The 17,189-nt window shown below is 38.1% G+C and overlaps 1 protein-coding gene across 9 annotated transcripts in view; it reads left to right on the plus strand.

Moving 5' to 3' along the window:
• Positions 1–17,189, plus strand: part of LOC136876368 (sodium-independent sulfate anion transporter) — a 128,247-nt gene that overhangs the window by 68,598 nt on the left and 42,460 nt on the right. For all 9 annotated transcript variants that reach the window (XR_011018466.1, XM_068228408.1, XM_068228407.1 and 6 more), the window contains 4 exons: positions 3,827–4,047; positions 6,524–6,692; positions 13,283–13,447; positions 16,157–16,318. Coding sequence is in view for 8 of the 9 variants with exons in the window: in XM_068228408.1 (XP_068084509.1) it covers positions 3,827–4,047; positions 6,524–6,692; positions 13,283–13,447; positions 16,157–16,318 (717 nt within the window). In the remaining variant the exon portion in view is untranslated. The remainder of the gene's footprint in view (positions 1–3,826; positions 4,048–6,523; positions 6,693–13,282; positions 13,448–16,156; positions 16,319–17,189) is intronic.

Here is a 17,189-nt window from a genome sequence, read left to right on the forward strand (position 1 = left end):
ACATCATTTTCATGTCCATTGCTTGGAGGGCTTTTTCTTGCTTTTCTGGAAGTAGGCTAGCATGTTGAGCCATAGAGTGCCACTGGGTGGATCATGCATTCATAATCATCCATGCAGCATTAACTCATGAGCAGCGATCTGGAAGTGTCTTGCTGTCAAAGCTGAGGAGAGAGCCAAGGTCATTTGCTCAGCTTGTTTTGACATGATCTTAATCATCAATTTGGATGGTGCCATTGGTTTATAGGCCACCTTCTAGATATTACACCATGCTTATACCTCATTGTCATACAAGCAGCTTGAATTCAAAAGATGAAGTGTGCTCAGCAAAATCTTGTGCAAACTAACCATTTCTACTTGGTGAGCCCAGCCAGCAACACTGCGAACATCAGCGTTAGGGCTATGCATATCAGTGGCAGAGTATGCAGCTTATATTTGGGAAGCCTTGACTCTCACAAATCATGTTGATATTGCACTCACTGAAACTTCCTGCATCGTCACAGGATGTCTTAAACTAACACCTGTTCATGAACTCTACCCACTCATCAGAATTGCACCCCTCTGATGTGCGATTGAAGAGTCTAATGGATGCGGTATTCAAAATGCAAATACAGGATCCATGGCACCCTCTGTGTGGAAACCTGCCACCTGAACACTGCCTCAAGTCTAGGAAGAGCTTCTTCACTAAATCCCAGTCTGTTCAGTTTTTCCTACATCCATTTCTTCTCAGACACTAACGAGCTTGTTTCCGCTTCTCAGCTTCATAAGGAGGGCAGGCATTGACACTTGTTGAGGAGGGCCATCTGGTTAGTTCTTCATTTTTTGATCTGGAAAGTGAAGGATGAAAAGAACGTCGGATAAACATGGGAAAAGGGAAGAGAGAAAAAATTAAAATGCTCCTAATCTGTCACATGTATAAATCTTCCTCTTTTTGTCTTCTCCCTTTTCTTGAGATCCCATTATCCAAGTTAATATTCTGTATATGACTTTGTTCCTTGATTTTTCCTTGCCATTAGTGAGATTGGCTTGTATTTGTTAACAAATATTGCAGAATGTTTGTGATATATCCTTAAATTCTTGACTCACCTCATAATTTAATCAGGAGCAATTCAATGGTCTAACTTGTGCCTGTTAATATTTCTTGCATTTATCAATGATCCAGCTGATCGAGTTAATTATTCTTATTGCCTAATATATGCTGATTACTTTGTCATTTCAACCATCAGTGTCTATCAACATCTTCAGTTAGACCTGGATAACATAACAGACTGGATGATAGAAAATAAATTATATGTAAACATTCCAAAATGTGCATCCATGTCATTCACCCAAAGTAAAACACTTCCACTTAAAAGTACGAGGGCTATTTTTTTTTTCAAGGTCCGATCGGTCGCGACAGTCAAACGCCCGCGAATATATGATGAACCGCTGCGCAGATGTATTGCGCAACGTCTCTGAAATGACCGTTATGCGCCTCACCTCAGTCTCGTCAGTAGTGAACGTGCAGCGCGCTTGTAAACATGGTTACAACGATCGCTTCGCCCGCCAAGTGTGAAGTGCGCGGTGTAATTCGATTTCTTCAGGCTGAGGGGTGCAATGCAGCCGAAATTCATCGCCGAATAAGTCGTGTTTATGGTGGAACGTGCATGAGCGACAGCAAAGTGCGACAATGGTGCAGGAACTTTACAGCAGGGCGTACAGACGTCCATGATGCAGGCGACCAGGGAAGGAAGCGTGTGTCAACCGATGATCTTGTTCAGCGTGTGGATCAGGCAATTCGAGAAAATCGTCGGTTCGCAATTTCTGTGTTGAGTGCTTTGTTTCCTGAAATTTCCAATTCAGCTCTCTACACAGTTGTGAGTGTGAAGTACCGCAAACTTTGTGCGAGATGGGTTCCGAAGATGCTGTCTGACCGTCACAAAACACAGCGAATGGGCGCCACTTTAGCGTTTCTCCAGCGCTACCATGATGAAGGACCGGATTTTTTGAACAAAATTGTCACAGGGGACGAGACATGGGTTCATTTTGAAACGGAAGAAACAAAAGAGCAATCCAAACAGTGGATGTATTCGCACTCCCCGAGTAAGCCAAAGAAATTCAAGCGAACATTCTCCAACAGAAAGTGTATGGCTACTGTGTTCTGGGACCGGAAAGGAGTTCTGTTGGTGGAATTCATGGAACGTGGTTCCACCATCACTGCAGCTGCATACTGTGCGACTATTCAACGTCTACGACGGGCAATTCAGAATAAGCGGAGAAGGATGTTGTCATTAGGCATTGTCCTCCTCCATGACAATGCTCGGCTGCACACTGCAGCTGCCACCACGAACCTTCTGCAGCGTTTCCAGTGGGACGTTTTCGATCACCCAGCATACAGTCCGGACCTGGCTCCATCAGATTTTCACCTCTTTGCTCACATGAAACGCTGGCTAGGAGGACAGCGTTTTGACACCGACGAGGCGCTGCAGACCGGCGTACAAAGATGGTTACAGGCGCAGGCGGCGACGTTCTATCAAGAGGGCATTGTTAAGTTGGTACCACGCTACGACAAATGTCTCGATCTGCGAGGCGACTATGTTGAAAAATAGCTGTGATGTATCAGTAAGTGTTACTAATAGAAAAGTGTCAAATTTGTACTGCTGTTTCATTTCGTGACCAATCGGACCTTGAAAAAAATAGCCCTCGTAGGGTATTAATAATTTTGTGTGGCTATTTCTATCCAGGTGCAGCCCTTGTAAGGCAGACCCTCTGATGAGGGTAACTGCCATATGTAGGTAACTGTGTGTGGTGGAGGATAGTGTTATGTTTGGTGTGTGAGTTGCAGGGATGTTGGGAACAACACAAACACCCAGCCCCCGAGCCACTGAAATTAAACATTGAAGGTTAAAATCCCGACCCGGTCGGGAATCGAACCTGGGACCCTCTGAACTGAAGGCCAGTACGCTAATAATTTAGCCAACGAGTCGGGCAAGTTAGGGTATGATGACCTGAGAAACGTAACAGAATGGAAAGACCTCTGTTATCAGACTGGGAGCTGACCTTCACTCCTCAGGTACAGGAGGTTGTCCCTGAAGTATGTGATAAGAAATATGAAGCCATTTAAAAAACATAAAAACTTGTATTTTTATAACACCTTGGAATATGTGAGTGTGTTGTGGAGCCATAGGTGCAAAATGCATGTGTATCAACTTGAAAGGGTACAAAAGAAATATATGAAATCTTTACATTTTAAAAGAACTTATCAATGTCCACTAATGGATTTGTACAACAAGCTTTTGTTAGATGTACAGAAATGGAGAGTGTAGAGGATCAAAGGCAGAAAGATGCAGTAAAATTTATTTATAAAATAATAAATTCAAAAATTGATAATCCTGAGTTCCTTTCTCTCCTGAAATTCTATATGCTGTGCCCAAATTCAAGATTTTCAAAAAACAAAAAAAATTAGAATATCTGCCCATCAAAATTCACCTCGTTACAGACTATGCAGTATCTGTGACAGTGCTTCTCGGAAAAATAATGCTCTTGATTTCAGTACAGACATGACAGTATTTTTAAAAGAATTCACGGCTAGCATTAGCAGATAACAATATTATGACAATACACTGTATGTACAGTACATTAGAACAATGACTTGCAAACCCAAGCCCATAATAACAGGATAGATCAGATTAGATTAATTACCTTGTCGTTCATGGCAGCCTGTTCATACAGGAGGTTGGTTTTGCTTTTAAAATAATAAACCTGTATATAATTAGATTTTAAAATCCTATAGTAAGCATTAAATTAAATTAAATTTTCTGTTTTGAAATATTTTCTTTTTCTCCTCAAGGTTTCTTGGTAGATTTCATCTCGATGCCTGTCACTGCAGGATTTACATCAGCAGCGGCCATAACAATTGCCAGCTCACAGTTAAAAAGTCTTTTAGGTATCAAGGGGAAGTCTAATGATTTTCTGCAGTCTTGGATTACTGTGATCAAGCAAATTAAGAGTGCTTGTCCATGGGATGTATTATTAGGAGTCAGTACAATTGTTCTTCTCTTGCTGGCCAAGGTAAGTCCAAAATGTTTCTATTTATTCAAGTCGAAGCTAAAACTGATATGTAGCAGCTAGTCCTTCCAAATATTTTGTATTGATGTCTCAATAGAAGAACAAGTCGTCTTATAAATTGAAGTCTACTTCTTGAAGTCTGCTATTTTATTTCTGTCCATCAAGTGCACAATGAAATTACAGTTTGTGTTTACTATAAGCTCCATTAATTTCCAGATTGTGTACATTCTCTCTACTTTATTGATAGCTCTTTTTATTACCCCGAATACCCTATCATATGGTAGGAATGAACGACTGCAGATAGGGTAGAAATGCTCTTTCATTTCAAACTGGTCAAACTCCACAGATTGTTGTGTTGTTTTTGTTCTGTCCTGAAAGTTATCACAAAACAGAATTTAGAAAAGCTATTCTACATACCTCAAATTGCTTGTCTCCGACCAGGATGAAGTAGCTAAAAGATTTTTCACGCCTGCTCCCCTTCTCATTTCTTGGGCGGTGCCTTTTTACATCACTGCCTATGATCAGTTTTGCAGGCAAAGGTCCTGGTCATTCTTGCTTTCAACATACTGAAAGTGTTTACAAAAGAATTCTGTTGTTTTCTGTGATAATATTGAAGCAGCCTCTTTGACAATTGCAGTCTTCTCCTGTCACCTTTCTTGGAACTGATTTGCCACTATAATTCACATGTTCCTTGCTGTGAATTTTATAACATTTCTTTGATATTCTGAAGAATGTTTCATTCTTTTCTTTGCTTAACTATTGGCACAAGCCTCTTCCTCCATTTTCACAAAAATGCAAACATTAACAACTCGTCGATTTCTTCTATTTTGCTGTTGTGATATTTGAAGCCATTCCTTTTCAGTTTTGACTCACTTAATTTATAACTGTTAAGTTCTTCAGTCTGTTGAAACTAATTTATGAATAAATTATAAATAATTTAGAACAGAAAGAGTAATTTATTAGCAACATTGCGTACCGACATGTGAAAATATTTGAAAAACTGTGCTGTGGAGTTAAAATACAATGTTGGTTGGACACACATGCATAATCATTATTTTTTTTTACCTCCTTAGGGTAATAAAGATGAAACAAGAATGTTTTATCCTAGTAATAATAATACGAAGGTTGATTCAGAAGTCATAGCAACTATTTTTGCAACAGCCCAAGAACACTCCAAACGAACACAGTCCAAACAACCGAATACATGAACAAGGAACAAATGCTACTTACCTTGGGTGGAGTAAGCTACATAAATAAAATGTGGAAGGGCCCCTGAATTAGAGATAAAATGTCCAGGATCGAAAACAAAAATTTACACTTGACAAATCACTGATGGCACTAAGTATACCAGATGATGGGGCAAGACCTCATTAAGGTGGAGACAAAATATTTAATTAATAAATAAATTTAACTTACAATCAATTAAAACTGGAAGAAAGTTGAAAAACTTATACTTTTTACCAAAGATTAAAGAAAATAATAATTGATGGGTAACAGAAATTCTTAAAAAATGTAAAATACTGGCCAGTAACTATAGTTTCCTTTTGATAATTAAATTTAAGTTAATTTGATGCAATAAATCTACTTATATAAAGTTGAAATTTGTTTCAATCTAATTGACCCACACTATTATATGTTTAACCAATAATCATGGTAACGTTAGCCATGCGTCTTGGTGGGTGTGCTATTTACCAACTGATGAGCCCAACTTAGTACACTGGGGTGAAACACTGGCAACCAGGAATGAGTTAGCTGAAAAATGTATAATGTCCAATAACGGACCATTGATATGGGGATAGGGAAGGAGTTGGAAAGAAGCTGCCATGGCCTCAATTAAGGTACAACCCCAGCATTTGCTTGGTGTGAAAGTGGGGAAACCACAAAAAACCATCTTCAGGGCTGCCGACAGTGGGTTTCGAATCCACTATCTCCCGGATGCAAGCTCACAGCTGCGTTCCCCTAACTGCACGGCCAACTCGCCCGGTACATGAATTACTCAAAATTCCCTCCTCATTGAATTCCAGTAGAAGATGCGGAGGGTCTTTGTGCCTATACCTTATTGGTGAGGAACTTCATGAGAGAGGCAGATATACTATACTGTTACGACCTGTATATTTTCTTCATCACATTTCTAGGAAATTTTTCATATAGGTGGCTTTCGTGTAAATGTCATAACTTCTTTTACCAGGCCCCTTGTCATTCCCAATTTCTTGTTAATGGCCTTTGTTAGAGTTGTACTAATGATATACAGTACACAATCAGAAATTACCATTATTTAGAGATATCTAATATCCAAGATAATTAGGTGCCATTTTTGATTGTGGGAAATTCTTTAAAATAAGAATTCTGCCAAGTACATATAAGTTAGTTCTTGACATTTGCTTCTCCGACTTTGATTCGGGAATATGAATGAATGGAAACTAGATGAACTATTAAGCACAAGTATATTTGACTACTTATTGAAGTATTTCCTTTCAAGATGCTGAACAAATATCAGTTTAAGGAAGAGAATCTAAGTGTGGGTAAGAAGATATTCAACAAAACACTGTGGCTGGTCTCACTTGGACGGAATGCATTTGCAGCTGTGCTGGGCACATTAGTTGCATACATCTTTTATACATATGGAGAAACACCATTTTCTCTCACAGGTAAGTGTGTGTTTAATTCCTTTGACTGTGGGTATTCTTAAGTGATAATAATTAATTTTCAGTTAATATTATATTTGTACCAGGAGGTACACCTCAACGCCGCACATTCAAAATTAGCGCCTGAATGAAGTCCTCTATCGAACTAAAGTGGAAACTACTACAACAGGAACTTAATCAGAAGATATCGCCACCGAAATATTATATAAATTTGTTATTGTGCAGTTTCCTAACCTGAGTGAATTTCTCGTTGTTGTGTTTGCCATTCATCAAGAAGTTTGGACATTTTTTCACAGATGACACTACCAAAAAACTATGATCATGCACCCTGGTGCAAAGTGAAAGAACTTATAATTTAAAGAAGTTTTGTATTTCTAGGTTTTTGTAACTGATTGATGTTCATTTATTTTTGGGTTGGCAATATTTCCTTTTTCTTTTCGCCAGTTTTGAATCTATCCAGCCACTAATTTCTGTAATTAATTTTCAACCTATCACAGGCTACTTGTTTAATTCGGAGTGTTACTTTTGAACTCAACCAGTAAAATTGAGAGGGTGTGGTTAGTTTAGTCTTGAATGATCTCGAACCTTCCCTGAGGGTTTATAAACTGCGACTTTTCACGCTTCTTGGCCATTTGATCATCGTCTATCTGAGTGTGTGTGTTAAGCAGGAGGCGGGCGGCCTCTTTCGTTGGCAAAAGAACATCTATAAGGTAATGGCCACATAACTGCATTCTTTCTTGCTACCTCCGCAGTTTAATCCGAGGGAAAGGTCCAAATCTTTAGTTATGTAACAAACTTTTCCAAAATGTAAATTTTCTTCCAGCTAATGTAAAAACCTCATAAAGCTTTAACTGTAAATCATGGATAGAGAGTGAGTTACCCTCTCGAGCTCCCCTTCATCTTGGTTTGAGGTGACTGCATTTTGTAACTGTTTTTCCTTCTGTAATGTGGTAAAGTAATTTCTATACGAGTCACCTCAGTAGTTTCGGAATAGCCTCTGTTTCATCGGCCTAGAGCCCTTTAGGTTTTTAAGTTTTCATTATCTTGGAGCGCAATGTATGCCTCCATTCCTTTTGAGTTTGGGCCAGTTATTTCACCTGTTCTTTTCCATGAAGGCCCCGTAGGTTGGGTATTAAATACCCCTATATTAAACTTTTTTCTCAAATTGTAAGTTGTGCCTTGAGAGGCCAGTCATTGTAAGCTGATGTTGCCTTGAGTAGGCTTGGAAAACTGAGAGCCTGTTAGCTCTTTTTCAAAGTTTTGTAAGATTAACGAGTGCCTCTGGAAGGCTAGAAATTGTATTTAGGGAGCAAATGCTCTTGAATTAAGGGGATTTCTTCCCTTGGATAAATGATTCCTTAGTTGAATTAAAGTTTTGGTAAACTGGATCCGGTATCTCTGACATTGTAAACGAGGGGTGTGAAGCCCAAAATTGTTAAAGTTCTGAATTTTGGATTTTCCTAATCTTGTTCCAAGATTGCTTTTGTACCTGATATATTGTTTTGTTCACTCAGTGAAAGATTGTTAAGTTTGAAGTTCTAAAAGAAAAATATAACCTTTTACAATTTTAATTCAATTCTTGATATTGTAGTTAGATCCATTCAAGCCCGCACCTTCTTTCACCATCTCTGCGTTCCACATGAACCGCAGAACAATATTAACTGTTGAACTGTCAGAAAGATCTGAGTGTTGTTGACAGATATTTGTTTCCATGGACACTTATCCATGTTGACCACATAGCCTACTAGTTGACATGTAATAGTTTCTCATTTAAAGTCGAGAATTTCATGTTTGGTCCGTATTGAATAGAGATTACAAAACAATAAGTTAAATTGTACAAGATCCGCCTTTTCAATAAAAGATATGTTGTTCATTAAAATTACAACATCATTTATTAAATGGTACCGGTTTCAACATCCATGGTAAAACTTGGACACGATCCAGTTAAATAGATAGGAACATGCAAAGGATAAACACAATAATATACACCACAAAAAAGTGTGGTATATCAAGGATCATCATCATTTCCCAACTCCAGTTTCCCGGGTGTGGTGTACAAGCACTCGCCATCTCTTTCTGTCTTCATACATCTTCTGTTCCAGTACATCCTCCCATTTGTGTCCTCTCTTCTCCATATCTGATCTTACAGTCTCTATCCAGCATTTTCTTGGTCTTCTCTGTTGTCTTCTTCCTATGAGATTAAGGTCAAAATATTTTCTGGCAGGTCTTTCCCTGATCATTCTCATTATGTGCCCATACCACTGAAGTCTGCGTTTCTTTATGACACTGGTAATAGGAACCTCGATACCAGCTTTCCTATTTACTTCATTTCTGAACTTGTCCTTTCTGGTAGTTTGGTTCATGGTTCTGATGAATCTCATTTCAGTTGCTTTGATTCTTCTGAAGTCTTTGTTTAATAGGGTACATGTTTCTAAATCGTACATGAGGATTGGTACAAAGTAAGTGTGGTACATGATTGTTTTCACTTTTTGTGGTATTTTGCAGTCCTAGAGAAGATTTGTTGCTTTCTGTGTCCTGCTGAGTAATTCCTGCCTAACAGTGTTGTCTTTCAATATTGTGCTTCCGAGGAACTTGAAATGGGAAGCTGATTCAATGTTTACTCCTTCCAGAAACATATTTGAGCTTGTTCCTTCCCTGTTGATGGTCATTTCTTTGTCTTTGTTTTGCTCATCTTCTATCCAAAATTTTTGAATGTATTGTTCCATCCGTTAAGTTTCTTCTGAACTTCAGCTTTGTCTCTCCCCATAAAAGCACATCATCAGCAAATACTAGGGCGTTTGGTTCACTGTCCATTTTATTGATAGATTTTATGACCTTGTCCATTACTATTACGAACAGGAGTGGTGATTGGGCACTTCCTTGTTGGACACCTCTCTTTGTTTCAAACCATTTTGATCGTCCGTTGCCTATCTGGACACAGCTGTAGTGCTTCTGGTATAGCATCTTGACTTTGTCAATTAAGTATTTTGGCAATTTTAGGTCTTCTTCCCATATCTTGTTTCAAGGAACAAACACTATCATGCTTTTTCAATATCCACAAATGCAATCACAAGATTTCTTCCATATTCCCAGTTCTTTTCTGTCAGCATTTTTACTGCACAATAAGATACACAGTACTTCGACCTTTCCTGAACCCGTGTTGTTCTTCCTCAAGCAAAGGTTCCACTACCTTCCTAGGTCTCATATCTATGATCTATTCCAGCAGCTTCAGTGTGTGTGACAACAGTGTGATGCCTCTGTAATTTCCACAATTCCTTCGGTTGCCCTTTTTGAACAGTGGATTCAAGGTAATATTAAAGTTATAGAATGTTGTTTATTGCCAACCCCACAGTGTGAAGGTAGCATGCCTGTCTCTTACCCAGAGGCTCCGGGTTCAATTCCCAGCCAGGTCAGGGAATTTTACCTGATCTGAGGGCTGGTTTGAGGTCCACTCATCCTGCGTGATTATAATTGAGGAGCTATCTGGCAGTGAGGTAGCGGCCCCAGTCTATAAAGCCAAGAATTCCAGCCGAGAGGATTCGTCATGCTGACCACATGACACCTTGTAATCTGCAGACCTTCCAACTGAACAGCAGTCGCTTGGTAGGCTATGCCCTCCCCCCTGGGGCTGTTGCGCCATGGGGTTTGGTTTGGATTTTTTAATTTTGTTTTGTTGTATCACAGAGAGACAACCTGGAAATGTAAATTTTTTCAAATTCAAATGTTTTTCTTCTAATATTTAATGGAAATAAACAGTAATAATTAAAAGGTTACAATTTGTGGTTGTTTTTATTGAAAGTTGGCCCTTCTTCACTCTGCCTTAGTACCGTGTATGGCCTCGTCTGGCATTGTTCAGGTCTCTGTGGCGTGCTTGCATTGACGTCATCATGAGGAAGAAGGTCCCAATTCCAGGTCCCAGGTCTGGGAGTGTCTGTGGTGGTTGTAGATGAACATCCTGTTCCACGCATGCTCAGTGCAGTTCATGCAAGTGAATTAGCTGGACAATTCATGTCGTTCATACCCGCCTCTCTCGTGAAGTTCCTCACCGATGAGGGCGAGCATTGTCATTGACTAAAACGACTTCATCACCGTATTCATTCCTCAAGGATTGTTCAGATGATCAGAAAATTTCATCAGTAAACCGCGGAGCCATTACGTACCTCGAATTGGTAACTAAGGTGTATGATGGCCTTGCATATTCCTAGCCCAGAACATTACACCACCACCTCTAAATGCATGAACCTCTTTAACATGCTGGTACTTTCCAGTGCATCATTTATGTCTCTACACCCTTTATCGTCGTGTATCTGGCCTAAATGATATCCATGTTTCATCTGCAAAACATGTCATCATCCATTCATCCATCCCCCAGTTAAGATGTCGATTGACCCATCTTCTTCTCTCAACACGACATGATGATTGTCTTATGGAACACATTGAATCAGTCAAAATTACCTTAATTGGGCAGTATGTAGTTGATTGCGCACAGTTTGTGCAGATACATGGGCCACAGTTGCCCTCAAGAAGTCATCTTTTATGTGTTGTTCAGTCGAAGTTGGTCTCTTCTGTTATGCTAATATACCGATAACCGAGCTCGATAGCTGCAGTCGCTTAAGGGCGACCAGTATCCAGTAATTGGGAGATAGTGGGTTTGAGTCCCACTGTCGGCAGCCCTGAAGATGGTTTTCCGTGGTTTCCCATTTTCACACCAGGCAAATGCCGGGGCTGTACCTTAATTAAGGCCACGGCCAATTCCTTCCACTTCCTAGGCCTTTCCTATCCCGTCGTCACCATAAGACCTATCTGTGTCAGTGCGACGTAAAGCAAATAGCAAAAAAAAAATAATAATAAAAAAATAAATAAATAAATACCGATAATAAATTACAAACAACAACTGATGAACCTGCTGTCACATTGAAGCAAAACCTGATGATTTCATGATTCAAAAAGCCTGAAGAATTTAAATAGGTACTTTGCTTGCAGTTGGTGAAATTAAATTATGGTTCTCATCTGGGAATCAGTGTCGCCCCATCATATAAAACTGTACTAATGAGGCTGTAGCCCACAGGGGCTACAACATATTTGGGAATATAGTAATCGAACCAAGGCAACTACACACAGACTCATTACTGGGACTGTATACTTTAACTAAGAACATGGAAATAATGGACTGGTATTAACTCCAGAGTAGTACAATACTGTAAAACTGTAAGCTGCAGTGCATCTGGTGCAATGCTGATGCAGCCTTGCAACGGAGGGAAAAGAAGTGACAGCATATCAGCCATATATACTTAGTGTTTTTTTTTTGTTTAGTTGGAAGCCATTATTTTTCAGCGTTGTCTCAGAAATACAGTGTTATACATAGTTAAGCAAAATTTTTCTTAGTCACTATGTCATTGGGTGTCCACGCACTCACTTACGCGAGAGCATCTCCCTCACTATTAAACAAACAAACACACACACATCAGAGTTATAAAACCAATACTTCAAAAATCACATTAAAAAGAAAATATATTCTAGTTATGAACTAGCTGCAAATTGTTGGTTATTCCATGTCAGCACTACCCCCTCATTTAACTTACTCGTGATCCTGAGGAGACAGAGGTAATATACAGGAAACCAAACACTAAATTTAGCATACCTAACCCAACACCATCAGAAGAGGAGCACTTTTTGCGCTGGGTCCAGAAAACAGCCTTTCCGTCAGTGGAGGTAGTTTCACCAGCACACTAACCACCATCATCTTGAAGAAGTGTGACATTTCAGCTAAACAGACCACTGCCACACTGGGTTGAAATACTGGTCATTTCACAATTGAAAAGTTGTAAGAGCTTGAATGCATCCAGTTCTTATGATGTAATAATTTATTTTCATCAAAAACAAGTTTGCATGTGGTATCATTGCATTTAACTTTTTTGTTAATTTCTCTCATAAAAAAATTGTGTTATTTAACCTTTTCACTCCCAAGTTTCTTTCAGCCTTATGCATGCCCCATACCAGATTTTTCTGGACGTTTCGACAGTGGTTATAATAGGCCATAAATACTTTGTATTTACACAGCTACTGAAAAGTAATGGAACAGCAATATTAGCAATAGTTTTCTCCTAGCACTTTCCCAAAACTTGAAAGAACTTGGCGTGATAAATGTCGATAGGTTGTTTCACTGAAACTTATCTCCATTATATTCATAAAAACTCAGACTCATCATCATTGCCTAAAATTTCTAAAATATAATATTTCATTATGCTTTCTTTACACTCCCGTGCACCCATCTCAGAAGACACCTGTGAAAGAAAAACACAAGGCACACAATTATCGTCAAAAAACGGTAAGGTGATTTATGAATCGTCCGTCGTCTCAACAAAGCATCTCGACAGCGTTGGACTGAACTCGGAAGTGAAACAAGAGCGCATTGTTTTAAATCTGAATTAACTCGTGTTTGGGACAGCGGGAGAAATGTTGACATCCGAGTTTAGCTTATGGTACCGAAATATCCAGGAGCTCACAAGTTAATTTTTTTTTTTTTAATGGTTTGTCATGATGAATTAGTGGGTAGGTATTATACTGAAGAATGTTTTCTCATTGTGTTTCAGGAAAAATTGGGAAAGGCTTGCCACCTTTCCAGCCTCCTCCATTTAGCACTATATACAACAACAGAACATATGAATTTCTGGACATGACTTCAGAACTTGGAACATCTCTCATTACACTACCACTTATTGCCATATTGGAGACTGTCGCCATCGCCAAAGCATTTTGTAAGTTATTGGTTACTATTCACCTTCAGTATTTCTTGGGCTAATGATTACTGTGAAAGAAAATACTTGAATCAAGTTCCTTAGTGGTGTACAAGTGTTGTTTGAGTCATTAGCCCATACACTGATTTAATGCAGACTCCTGCTGGATTTTCCATGGGAGGTCTGATATAATCCAGTAACTTAAGGATTTAATGAATGGTAAAATACTGTTCTTCTGATCGAAGTTCCTCTATGAGGTTATTGGATCATTTTAACCTCATACAATTGAGGCGTCTAGTATCAAAACCGGCCAAGTCACTCAAGGCATATTTTTCAATATGGACGAAAAACCTGTAGAGACAAAGCAATGATGGTCAAAAAAGATTTTTTTTCACAGTTATATCCTTAATGGTTTAATATTTAAGTTCCGCTGTTTTGAGAAATCTAACTCATAATTAACCCATCTTCTTTGTTATTTTAAATTTTGACTTGGCCGTTTTTGTTGCAATTTTGTACAATTTCACAAGGTATGAAAGCAAATCTTTTAGTTCACCACTCGGAACAATATCCACGTTACAGCACACAATAATGACAAAATACGAGCACACCGGAAATAGGATTGCTTTGGCGCCAATGACGGTAAGAAGCCCGCGCATACGTAAATCAGTGTTGCAAACGAACAAAAAACAAAATATAATGACTTCAAAGAATATACATTACAAGGAACGATTTTGCCTACTGATATTATCACATTGTTGCTTAATGTAACAACACAAGATTCCAGACAACAATGCTGCATCATAAAGATTGTCGCTCGTTCCTTGATTTGGCCGGTTTTGAATTCACTGGCTGCATGACTTGGCCGATTCTGTTGCACGACCGAGAATTCAGTGCTCTATAACATGAAGACATGGACGATTTTAAAGCATATTCTTGTTTCACCTGATAGTGCTATACTTCTACTTCAAATTTATAACCTTAACTCATTTTCGTAAATTTTGTGACTTGGCCGGTTTTGATACTAGACGCCTCAATTGTATTTGTGTACATTTAGTTTAGGTTTTTAATTTCATACCATATTTGAAGTGACTACACACTTTTGAAATGGTTGTATGTCAGCATGATTGGATTAGGCCTATATAAAAAGTTGTTTGTACTGAGCAAAGACTAAAGTCACTTAGCTTTGAAGGTCATGTTTATTTATGCTGAATCTGGATTATGACAAATATTGCTTTTACTTTAAAAAATAATCATGCTCCACTCGTTAAACTCATACTTCCTGAAATGATGTCATCCATTCTATCACCAAAACATGCAATGCATTAGCTTTCATTAAAATCATTCACAAGGGACCTGATGACAGGTATGATTAGCATAGTGAGTCATCTGCTGACTTTCCACTTTCCCAGTGAATCATAGATTTAAATTTTCATCTGAACATTCATGTGTTGTCAGGAGGGGAAAATGGCTGAAATCTCCAGCCAAAAGCCAGAATGAGCCAGGCTGAGTAGCTCAGACAGTTAAGGCGCTGGCTTTCTGAGCCCAAGTTGGCAGGTTCGATACTGACAGCCTGGTGGTATTAAAGAGGCTCAAATACTGTACGCCAGCCCATGTTGGTAGATTTACTGGCACCTAAAAGAACTCCTGCAGGACAAATTCTGGCACCTGTGTATCTGTGAAAACTGTAAAGGTATCTTATGGGACATAAAAAACAAATAACTTCATTATTATTATTATTATTATTATTATTATTATTATTATTATTATTATTATTATTATTATTATTATTATTATTATTACTAAAGCCAGAATGAGACTCTAGGCTACAGCAATCTCAGCAATGAAGAACTTACTCATTGAATAAAAGTATTTTTATAGCAGTACACAGTGGGCAAACTGCAGAATTTTACAATGGACAAGAAGTGCCCCAAATTAGACCACACCTGTCAACAGCAGAACAGCCAGCCAAAGCTGTATTGGGATGCCAGAAGATTAATGGAATACATTCAAAATCTGCCATTAGAAAACAACTACGACAGTGTTTCTATGCAACATCACCTATTCATATTCGGTTTTGAAAATAAAAATTTTCAATCACTGCTTGAAATGTTTTGAAATGAAACTGTATCTTTTCCAAAATGGAAATTCTTTGACTTGAGAGGGAAATTAATGAGATCATGGTCCAGTTCTATTGAGCCAGCTCCTTGTCTAAATGGTCGGCTAAGTGGCCTTTGGTTCAGAGGACGCTGGGTTCGATTCCTGTTCAAGCTGGGAATTTTAGCTGCGTCTGGATAATTTCTCTTCCTTTGAATTTAAATACATACTTCTTTATTCACACACACACTATGTGGCACTATCAACCACTGCAGAGTTAAGCGGTTGTGAATAAATAGCTTCATATAGGGTGGGCATCGGGAAAAATATTTGATCGTAAAATTGGACCTAATTCACATTTAGTCACAACCCCAAGTATTTGGGGGCCATGAAGAAAAAAAAAAAAAGGTGGTGATGAAGATCCAGAGTCTGTTACTGCCTGATGTCAGTGTTATACAAAGAACACAAATGTTGCAAATTGAGGTGATACACTAGTGAGAGACCGTAATTTACTTTTTATCATCAGAATTTCTAAATACAATTCAGTATATTGAAATATTTAAATAATGTTAAAAATTAATTTCTCTTTGTGTTTGTAAAATTCATTTTTTTTCCTCTTTTTTTTTTTTTTTTCAGCTAAAGGAAAAGCTTTGGATGCTACTCAAGAAATGATTGCTTTGGGTCTATGTAACATCACAGGTTCATTTGTTCGCTCAATGCCAGTTACTGGATCTTTTACTCGAACAGCTGTTAATAATGCTTCAGGAGTCAAGACACAGATGGGAGGCCTCTTTACTGGTAATATTAAGATATTTTTCTTGTCATTTCTTTGTTTCTTTCTTCTGGGAAAGGCATCCTTATTTTATTCCTTTTTAAATGTTACATTTGTGAAATAAATAACCTATGAGTTTTCATTTTAAATCCATATTTAAAATAAATTGATTTGAAGAAGAATGTAAATAAAAAAAGAAAAGGTAGCTCTCATTCTTCTATTATAGCTTATTTCTTGTAAGCAAAGCAGTCTTATTAAATTATGAATCAAGCATGAACTTTGTCCTTAAAGTAGGAATTGCATTTGCAGTTTCAGATCTCCCTTCTCTAGGTCATATTTCTTGATAATGAACAGAATTGAAAGACAAATAAGAACAGTGATAATCTTTTAAGCTTTGGGTTCTGTGCTCTTATTGCTTGAATATGATCCCATGTAATTTCAAGTTGTTCAAAAAGAAAGGGCAAATATTGCACCCTTCAGGTCAGGGTGACCACAGTTACTTTCCCAACTAGTCAGATAAACGTCTCAGGGTATCCATGTTTCCAGAAAAAATGGTTAATTTTTCTATAATTCCGTTTAACGTGCGTCCAAAGAGAAATAGTGACACCCTACGCAGTTCAAAATTCCGTAATTCAACGCTCAATCGTGAACTCCGCATATGTATACTTCAATCAACATTTCCTAAGACATATCCACTCATCGGGTATCTTATTCACTAAATACAACTACAGTCTATCACTACAAATGAGAACTCATTCAATTATATAAAACATAATCAAGAAACATATTTATTAAATTACTGAGAATTGCGAAAGAAATGGTTAAATATCAAAAATAAGGTCGTGAACTTTCAGTCATTAACCTAATAAAACAAATATTTTAACTTCTGAATCAATT

The sequence above is a fragment of the Anabrus simplex genome, chromosome 6 (genome assembly GCF_040414725.1).
Source record: "Anabrus simplex isolate iqAnaSimp1 chromosome 6, ASM4041472v1, whole genome shotgun sequence".
NCBI lineage: Eukaryota > Metazoa > Arthropoda > Insecta > Orthoptera > Tettigoniidae > Anabrus > Anabrus simplex.